The sequence below is a fragment of the Impatiens glandulifera genome, chromosome 1 (assembly GCF_907164915.1).
Source record: "Impatiens glandulifera chromosome 1, dImpGla2.1, whole genome shotgun sequence".
NCBI lineage: Eukaryota > Viridiplantae > Streptophyta > Magnoliopsida > Ericales > Balsaminaceae > Impatiens > Impatiens glandulifera.
In genome coordinates, this window is record NC_061862.1 from 108,219,757 (window position 1) to 108,230,270 (window position 10,514).

The 10,514-nt window shown below is 35.1% G+C and overlaps 1 protein-coding gene and 1 non-coding gene across 2 annotated transcripts; one reads left to right on the forward strand and one right to left on the reverse strand.

The window, feature by feature from the left end:
- Positions 1 to 4,412: 4,412 nt before the first annotated feature.
- Positions 4,413 to 9,985, forward strand: LOC124939833 (pentatricopeptide repeat-containing protein At3g26630, chloroplastic-like). The gene is made up of 4 exons (XM_047480291.1): positions 4,413 to 4,519; positions 5,097 to 5,176; positions 9,144 to 9,216; positions 9,559 to 9,985. Exons 1-4 carry the CDS (start codon positions 4,413 to 4,415, stop codon positions 9,983 to 9,985), a joined length of 687 nt encoding a protein of 228 aa, XP_047336247.1.
- Positions 6,463 to 6,536, reverse strand: TRNAN-GUU. Its single transcript has one exon. It is a non-coding gene; the product is annotated as a tRNA-Asn (tRNA).
- Positions 9,986 to 10,514: the final 529 nt, after the last annotated feature.

Genomic DNA, 10,514 nt, shown 5'->3' on the forward strand with positions numbered 1-10,514 from the left:
GTGAGGAGTGAAAACACATTTTATAATTCATTCAATGAAAATAATTGGAAAGCCTGCAGCAAGGAGGAATTCGTGGATTGATCCCCATCTAATCGAGTCAAAAGCTTTTTTAATGTCAATTTTGAAATAAGCTCTGCATTATGTTTTTCTTGCGATATGTTTTTCTTGCCATATCCATTCAATAAGCTCTGCATGAGTAGGATGTTATAAGAAATAGAGCGTTTGGGAATAAATGTTGATTGCCCTAATCCTACAAGTTTATCAATAACTGTTTTCAAACGTTGCGAAATAATTTTTGAAATAGTTTTGTAAATAACATTGCAGCATGAAAAAGGACGAAAGTCTTGAATTTTTCCGGAATTGAATTCTTAGGAATCAAATTCAACACTGTGACGTTCCATTGCTTCAACATTTTCTTGTTTTGGAAGAATTCCAAAACCCCTTCGCTTACATCTTTACCCACTATTTCCCAGTTTTCTTTGAAGAAGTTCGCGTTGAAACCATCTGGCCCTAGGCTTTTATTCCCTTTCATCAAAAACACAGCTTTTCTAACTTCTTCCATACTGACTCATGTAATCAATCTGTTACCACTTTCTTCACTAATTTTCCTTTGCACAATCTGTTGAAGCAATTTTCGGCTGTCCTCTATTATTGTGCTAGTTTCTATTCCAATAAGCTCTTTTTATAGAAACTTATTGCTTCCTCATGAACTGCCTTTTGTCCCTGTAAAACTACTCCATTTGAGTTTGCGAGCCTTAAGACCTGATTTCTGAAATTCCTTGATGAACATTTTTTATAGAAGAAAGAAGTATTCTTGTCTCCTAATGAAAGCCAATTTTCTCTAGATTTTTGCTTAGCAAAACTTTCCTCTTTAGAACAGAGGTCTCTGAATCGCGTAAGAGCCTCTTTTTCCTCTTCTATGTTATAAGGTAGATTTGTGGCTCTTAGTGCCTTGCTTTGTATTTCCTCCAGTTTTGTTCTGACTTCCTCTACTCTTTTAGAAATCCCACTATATTTTTTCCGGTCTAGTTTATTCAGCTTCCCTTTCAGTAATCTTAGTTTCTCACAAACTCTAAACATCTTTGTTCCATTAATTCTGATGTTCCAAGTTTCATTAAGGATTTTATTAAATTCTTCATCTTTCATCCAGAAGTTGAAGAACTTAAAAGGTCTTTTCTGATTTTTCTCCTTTTCCCAAAAGAATTTCAAAGGGCAGTGATCAGAGATACCTGGTTGCAAAACCTGGATTTGGCTTCTTTGGTAAAATTCCACCCATTTTACATTCACTAGGCCTCTATCAATTCTTCTCTTTCTCATGTTGTCCGCCCCTCTTGTAGTTGACCATGAAAATAGATTACCTGAGAAAGACGGTTCAATGCAGTTTATGTCTCGAATGCATTCATTGAAATCCTGCATGTCTTGTGTTATGTCTGTCTCAGGCTCTCTTTCATTTCTGAATCTTGTAACGTTAAAATCTCCCATAATAACCCACGGTTCTTCGTCCGTAATGTTTCTTCTTAAATCATTCCAAAGTGTCTTTCTCTCTGTCCCAGAGTTGCTTGCATAGACTACTGCAAAGAATATTTTTACCCTTTTCACCAGATTGATAACCTCTGTCAAAATAACTTGCTTGATTTCAAAAATTTTCTTGATTTCAACCATTCTTTTATCCCATCCTACCCAGATTCTACTTTTAATCCCATTAGAGTTATGAATAAATTCCCATTCTTCTTTGAAGCAACCTTGGGCAACATTCTCTATTTTACTTTGTCTGACTTTTGTTTCAATAATTCCAAATACTGTGATTTCATTCTTTTATGGTATTCTTCTAACTTCTCTTCATTTTATAGGGTCATTTAACTCTCTAATATTCCATGTCATTAAGTTCATTAATGAAAAGAAGATGATCCAGCTTTACTTCCCCTTTTTTTACTTTTTCTTCCTTTCTATTTTCCCCATATAGCAGAAGGCTATAAGGAATTGTATTTTCCTTAATTTTCTTACCTTCTTGTTTTGGGATTTTTGTGTTTCTCTGGTCAACTTTTTTTTTGAATTGGAGATGATACAATTTCAATCGATTTAGCTGCCTCTTCTTTATCTTTCCCATTTCCTTCACCCACTTCCCCTTTCTTGCTTTCTCCCACAATTTCCCTTTCCACAACCTCTTCGGTATTGATTCTTGCTTCCAGTTCAAGTTTCTTTGTTACCTCTTCATTCTCAGCCTTTGATTCTGAATCTCTTACCACTCTATCTTCCTTCCCTTGTTCTTCAAAACCATGTTCTGAACTTCCTTCCTTATCTTGATCCTTCTGTTTACTCAATACTGATTCTTTAGTAACCATTTTTCTGTCTTTCATTCTCAACCTTTTCCTTTTCTAACATTTCTTGTTCTTCTTTCTGTTTCTTTTCTGTCTCTGTCTTTGTCTCTTTCTCGATCTTCTTCTTCCTATCTTCTTCAATTATTTTCGGGCACTTGTAACAAACATGTTTAAATGTATTACAGTCAAAGCATTTATTCGGCCTCCACTCATATGAGATTCTCATAATTGTGGGTTCACCTTTTCTGTCCGTTACCGTCATCTGGTATGGAAGATTTGATCTCGGGTGTATCTCAATGCACATCCTAGCATAAGTCATATGCTCACCTTTTTCTGTAGTTGGGTCCATGTAGAGTGGACTCCCTAATAGGCTCGCAAAGTGACTTAATTCTTCAGGGTTATACATGTGGGGAGGGATGTTGCGCAATTGGAACCAGATTTGCGCAGTTTCTTTGGGCTTGCTGAAGAGGTTCATACATTTTGTCCATTTTTCGAGTTTCATGTAGATTTTTTCAACAAATGTGTGTCCATTGATCATAATACTTTCAAGATCTGATCCTTCTTTAAATTTGAGAAAGTACAAGTCATGAATGTTTGATGTTACCTTTTCTAGACCATTTTCCCCCAATTGTTCCATTAGAGTTTTTTTGGTTACTAGAAATGGCACCTTGTTTCTTCTTATGAAGTTGTCCACTATGACATTCTTCCATGAATTTACGCAGTTTTCCTCAACTTCTTGGGGTAGTTTGAATTCAAACGGGGAACCGATAATTTCAACTTTTGGCTTAAATGTTCTAAGGAAAATCTTTCCCCTCTCTTGAACTGGATTGTCAACTTTTGTTTCCCCTATGTTCTTCTGCCCTACATTCTGTTTCTGTTGTTCATTCTACTCGTTACTTTGGTTTTGCCCTGTTTTCTAATCCTTCTCTTGAGTTTTTCTTTGTTCTTCAGCTTTCTTCCAGACCTGGTCTACATTCCAATTAAAATTATTCTTGATGAAGTAGACTCTGGTTTTGGAGCATTTAGAGAGCTCTCTCAAAGTTTCAACAGACCAGCTCACAATAGTATCGTACTCCTCTTTTTTTAGGAGATTCCAGTCTTGTAGGTAATGTAGGTTGAGCTGATCTGTGTACTGTTGGCTTTTCTCTTTTCTTAAAACGATTTGGCCTTTCTTTCCCAGTATCAATAATTTCGTTATCTGATTTCTAAGTCCTTTCAGATTGGCTCTTTCATTAAAACCAACCCTCCATTTCTCCGGGTCTGTTTCTTTACCCAATACTTTCGCTGCCATTCTTTGCATTTTTCCTGTTTCACCCAGATTTTCTGCATTAATTCTTTCTTTTTCCAATTCTTTCTGAATTATTTTCTCTGCTTCTTCGTCTGAGTCAGGTATCTCAATAGTCTCAAGTTGAATTTGATTCCCATTAGAATCCGAGTTAACGACCTGTGCATTTTTATTTTCTAGACTATTTTCCAGAACTACTCTATCTTTTCCTAAATAATGTCCTAGACTATCACAATCTAGGCTATCAACATGTATTCCACTAACAGTTCTATTATCATTTTCATTCATCTCATGAGTATTATTGAGATTGGTAAAAAACATACCTGGCGTGTTGACTGCAAAATCTTTATTATTGCTCTTGCTCACGTCAGTCAGATTTCCACCATTTCCTCCTAGCTTTGGAGACCCATGTTTTTTAAAGAGGATATTCGTGTGATTCTCTCCTGAGCCTATGTGGAGGTTAGTTGCATTCGAATTTTCTATCTTAGGATCAGGGGAGCATGTGTTGGATTCACCCATTGCCCAATTAAGAGAGTTGGCCGGGCTTGTACCAACTGTTGACAAAGAGGGAATTTCCCGTACTGCTGAAGCTACAATGTTTGCAAAAGTCATATTTAAAGTGGCTGACACGGACGGATTCGTGTTAGTGAAGCTTTTAACAACTTTACAGTACACATAGGTTTGAAATTGATTTCCTGACCTAGTCTTGACCAAGAGATCGATGAGTAGATTTAGTAGATTTCTGCGAAAAGACGACCCTTCCGACCGAGAGATGAAATCACGACGCACACGGAACACGGATCGCACAGATGGCACAGTTCGCACAGCAACGAATGGTGTGTGATTTCTTTGTGACTGTGATCGAGGGTTTCTTCAACGACGATTACGACCGCGACGGCATATCGCGGCACACACGGCACGCTGATCGCACAGTCTTGACCGAGATTAGAGATTAAAGATTAGAGATTAGAGATTCGAGATTCGAGATTCGAGATTCGAGATTAGAGATTAGAGATTAGAGATTAGAGATTAGAGATTAGAGATTAGAGATTAGAGATTAGAGATTAGAGATTAGAGATTAGAGATTAGAGATTAGAGATTAGAGATTAGAGATTAGAGATTAGAGATTAGAGATTAGAGATTAGAGATTGGGATTGGAATTGGAATTGGAATTGGAATTGGAATTGGAATTGGAATTGGAATTGGAATTGGAATTGGAATTGGAATTGGAATTGGAATTGGAATTGGAATTGGAATTGGAATTGGAATTGGAATTGGAATTGGAATTGGAATTGGAATTGGAATTGGAATTGGAATTGGAATTGGAATTGGAATTGGAATTGGAATTGGAATTGGAATTGGTTGTTGATTTGTTAAAGTGAGGGGTAAAATAGTTCGATTAAGATTAGTGAGTGCTTTGCCGAAGGGATAAAGATGCATATAAAAAATGTGAGTCATAAAAGGTCGACTAAGATTTAATGGGTGGTTTGTAGAGTGGATGAAGAGGCAAATGAAAAAGTGAGTCACAAGATGTCAACTAAGATTGATGGGTGGTTTACCGAGGGGATACGAGGTGGGTGAAAGTGTGTGATGTCACGAGATAAAATGTTGATTGAGATTTAATGGTTGGTTTTCCGAAGTGAGTGTAAATATAAGAGGTATTATTAACAAATTAGATATTAGTTGTTAAAAAATATATGAATGAGATGTTGATTGACCGAAGTGGTCGATTTGGGAATTAATTGTTAATTTGTTGAAATGATGATAAAATAATTTGCAATAAGAGTAAATATGATGAGATGCGAGGTGAGGATTTGTGGTTGATTTGCCTGGATAAGAAGTTGATAATAAAGAGAGATATAGACGATTAAAAATATATAAATGATATATTGATTGTCTGAAGTATAAACATGTGTGTGAGGTCACAATATTAGAGGTCGAAATTAGGATTGATGAGTGGTTTGCTAAGGGATAAAAAGACATATGAAAATTATGAGTCACAAGATGAGAGGTTGATTGAGAAGATTGATGTTTGGTTTGATGAGAGATCGATTGAGAAGATTGATGTTAATTGGGATTTAGTAGTTGGTTTTCCGAAGTGAGTGTAAATATAAGAGGTATTCTTAAAAAGTTCGATATTAGTTGTTAAAAATATATGAATGAGATGTTTGGTTTGACGAGAGATAAGAGGTGTGTGAAAGTGTGTGTTAGATCATGAGATGTCGATTGAGATATTGTGATTGCTTTTCCAGAAGTGGGGAATAATTTAAGACCTTGGTAACAAATGTGATATTAGTGGTTAAAAATATATGAATGAGATGTTGATTGACCAAAATTTAAAAGTGTGTGAGGTCACGAGATTAGAGGTTGATTGCGATTTAAGAGTTATTTTTCAAGGGGACAAAAAAAATATGAAAAAGTGTGAGTCACAAGATGATAGGTCGATTGAGGGATTAATGTTGGTTTGACAAGGATAAGAGGTGTGTGAAATTGTGTGAGGTCTCGAGATGAGATGTCAATTGAGATTTGGTGGTTGATTTTACCTAAGTGGGGGTAAAAAAAAGAGGTCGGGTATATAAAAGAGGATGGTAATAAATGAGATATTAGTGGTTAAAATATAGGAATGAGATGTTGATTAATCAAATTGTAAAAGTGTGTGAGGTCACAAGATTAAAGGTTGATTGTGATTTGTGGGTGATTTTTGAGTGAATGCAAAGAGGAATATGAAAAAGTGTGAGTCACAAGATAAAATGTCGATTGGTGGTAAAAGTTGTCGCGGTAAAGAAAAAAATAATGAGATGAGATGTGTGATTTGTGGGGATAAAAGGCCTTCTAGCGGAGTTACGAAAAAATGTTACTCGCTAGAAGGAGGGGTTGAACCTCCGACCTTGTGGTTAACAGCCACACGCTCTAACCAACTGAGCTATTCCAGCTTATATTTTAAATTTTGTTTTATATTTAATCGAGATTAAAAATAATATGAATGAAATTTTAATTGACCGAAATGTGAAAATGTGTGAGCTCACGATACTAGAAGTCGATTGAGATTGCTGGTTGGTTTGTCGAGTGTGATAAGAGGCATGTGAAAAATATGAGGTCATGATATAAAATGTCGATTGAGATTGATATTTGATTTAATGAGAGATAATAGGTGTGTGAAAGTGTGTGAGGTTACAATATGAGATTTTGATTGTGTGATTGGTGGTTGATTTGTTGAAATGGTGGAAAAAAGTTGTGGTAATAGATAAGAGGTCGGTAATAGTGTAAAACACGTCTAACATTTTTCAGATAAGAAACAAAATGTATGACAGCTTTAAGTAAAATATTTTGATTGATCCATAATAACCAACAAGATAAATTGTGTAATTGACTTGATTTTTACTAAGAAAAAATCTACATTTCTTTTAATTCTTTTTCAAACTCATAATTTTTTTAAATTTTGTTTAGATATTTAATAAATTTTAAAATATATATTAATATTAAATTTTGGATTAAACTTAATTTTTAAATACTAAAACTAATTTTAAATTAATTAAATTTGAATAATATTATTTTTTCTAAAATATTTATAAATAAATAATATTTTGTTTATATTGTTAAACGTGTAAATGCATGATTCATGCTAGTTTCTTTAATAACAAAATGTTATTTCCCTTCTCTCATTTTTTTTTTATCTTTAATTCCCTCTCCTCATTCTCCATTTTCAATATCTTTCGCTCTAACTTTTCAACATTATTTTTTTCAAAATTTTCAACATTTATTGTCTCTAGTTTCTTCTTTCATTCTAATAACAACAATATTTTTATATATAATTCAACCATGACAACAATATTTTTTTTATATAATTAGTTTTAGAGTTATATATATATCAAATCTTATGAATATTTAATCGGGTAATGGGCACCCGTCGAGGATCGGGTACCCGATGAATCAGGGATGAGAATACAAATAGAGATACCCGTCGGATTTGGGGTCGGGTAGTTAAATGAAAATCGGATTCGGGAATGAGTACTTCAATACCCGATAGGTAGGGTCTCGTTGCCATCTTTAGATCTGAGTTATTTCTTATTTTTTCAATAATGAGTTATTTGAATTGATCTTCCATTTGGAGAACCTTTTACAAATATTCTCACTTATTTTATTTTATGAGTTTCTCATTATTTTAGCAATTTATATAGATGGTTAGTTATCATTTGACAAAACATTTTTCAGCGTTGCTTAACAACTCACGGTCACGGGTAATATTTTCATTGCTGTTCAAAATATTTGATAAATTTTTTTGACCGAGTTAAATTTGTTTGTTTGACTTTCTCTACTTATTCCATTTTAATAAAACTAAATCGTTATAATTTATTACTTGCAATTTTTTTTTTAATTAATAAAATTAACTCTATATCAAAACAAAATAAAAATTGTAGCTCCTTCCTAATCTGCCTGTAAAAAAAATTGATTTTATTTACGAATTTACCGCTAAGAAGCTTTGGTGTTGTTTCTTCATCGGCGGTCGTCGGCGCAGAAGAAACAACCGCCGACTCTCGAGTCTTGCCACCATATCATATCCACGATTTGCTGCTGTTTGATATGCCAGCCAAAAAAGCTCATCGAACGCCCTCAAAACCATGTTTTGATCTCGATTTCAAGCCCTCCTGAATGCGAAATGATTCGCCGTCGATTTCAATCTCTTCTTCAACAATCAATAACTCACAACCATCTTCTCCAACTCCAATCCCTCTTCATTAAATCATCTCTTGACTGCGATGAGTATTGCATTTCCTTGTTCGTTCTTATTTCCAGCTCGATCTCACTTGAACTTGCGTGTTCAGTGTTCGACAACATGCTCGATATCCCCCATCTCTTTGCTTGGAACACGATAATCAGATAATACTCCAAGGGTTATGTTGGGCCTTTAGGTCGAGCCCAAACAAACATTTAATTAAACAAGCAAAACCTAAGAATGTTGCTCATTCTATCACTTTTAGAGAGAGAACATTCTGCAAAGAAGAAGAAATAGAGGAAGAAGAAGAGAAGGAGGAAGTAGATCTCTTACATTTTCACTTTTAGGTTCCAATTTCTTGTTGTCTTATATATAGACTAGCTTGAGTCTAAATGAATTTGGTTTTCTGTATCTGTTTCTTGTTTATAGTGAAATTTGTTGGATGGCCCCGTGGTTTTTTATCCTCCAGGTTGAAAGGGTTTTCCACGTAAATCTGGTGTTGTTTTGTTCTGTGCTTGATCTTCTATTTTAAACTTGGATAACCTGTGCATTTACCCATCTCACATTGCTAGATTACAGTATAAAAATAATCTTCGTTTCAAAATTCCCAACAGGATCTTCTACTATAGAATTAGTAAAATTATTCCATAAGCTTAAGAGATTAGAGCTTAAGCCGGATAAGTTTACGTACCATTTTGTTCTGAAATCTTGTGGCCGTTGTTCTATGTTGGCCAATCTATTTTTAAAGCGGGGTTCGATTCTGATAGGTACGTAAGGAACACTCTTCTGTGGATGTATTCCGCCTGTGGCGCTATTGGGTTTGCAGGACAGGTCTTTGATGAAATTCCTGACCCAGATGTTGTTTCTTGGAGCTCTACGGGGCTGACAAAAATAGTAAGGTTTTAATTAAATATATGGTAATTTTGAACATAAGATATTGTACTTCAGTGGTTTTAGATAAAAACTTTAAAATTTTTAACTCGACCTAGGGCAACAAAAAATATCGAGCATTTTTCTAACGGGGCTGGGCAGCCCAAAACTCGGGCCGGCTCTGCTGGATATGTGGATGGGTACACACTTATCTCTCTGTTTTCCTTACTGTATTTTTCATCATAATTGGTATCATATCCATTATCCTTATCATATCATATAGACTGGACATTACATAATAGGATCATTCATCAGAAACTTGGACAAAGATCTCTAAGGTGTTTAATATTATCTTGACTATCTTCTTGCAGTAACTGTCCATCTAATGCTTTGATAGCCTTTCAACAAATGCAGACAGTAAATGAACGTCCAAATTCTATAACTCTAGTCAGCTTACTTTCCGCTTGTACTCATCTACACGATGAAGAAACAGGAAAATCAATCCATTCTTACATAATCGTCAATGATATCAAGATAGACGTTTCCCTTGGTACTGTACTTTTCGAGATGTATGCCAAGAGTGGAAACATTAAGAATGCTCTGAAAGTTTTCGATCATATGTCTGAGAAGAATTTGCAATCGTGGACAATCATGATATCTTGCCTAGCCAACCATGGCTGTGGGGAACTTTCTATTTCTCTGTTTAACCGAATGGAGGAAAATGGAGTTCAGCCAGATAGACTGTCATTTGCGGTTGTTCTGAGTGCTTGTAGCCATTTGGGACTTGTTTATGAGTGAAAGATGTATTTTGATAAGATGGTGAATGTTTACAACATTAGGCCGAGAATGGAACATTATGGTTGTATAGTTGATATGCTCGGACGAGCTGGGATGATTGAAGAAGCGTATAATGTTATCAAGAACATGCCTGAGGAACCCAACTCCGTTGTATTAAGGAGCTTTGCATCTGCTTGTAGTAATCATGGTAATGTGGTATGTGTGGATAAGAATATGAGGGAATTGTTGATGGAGTTAGAGCCCGAAATTGGAGCGAATTATGTAATGACTGCGTGTGTTTCTAGGGATATCATGAAAGGAAGAGAAGTAAAAAAGGATGTAGGGTTAAGTTATGTGGAACTTATATTAGGTTAAGATTGAGGATTTGGGACATTGATGATTGTATGAAGAGAGGATGTTAAGTTTGTTTCCCACTAAAAACATTGAGATGAGGGGTTTACGGTGGTTGAATAGTGTGAAGCTAGTATCCCCTACACGCTATAGTCATGCCTTCACTTCAATAGGAACGTTTTCAGTCATGATATGATAA

Coding starts and splice junctions, on each gene's coding strand:
- LOC124939833 (XM_047480291.1), top strand. CDS start 4,413: ATGGCACAGTTCGCACAGCAACGAATGGTGTGTGATTTCTTTGTGACT. Junction 5,177..9,143: donor GTTTACCGAGGGGATACGAG/GTGGGTGAAAGT, acceptor TTGGGTTTGCAG/GACAGGTCTTTGATGAAATT. Junction 9,217..9,558: donor GGGCTGACAAAAATAGTAAG/GTTTTAATTAAA, acceptor ATCTTCTTGCAG/TAACTGTCCATCTAATGCTT.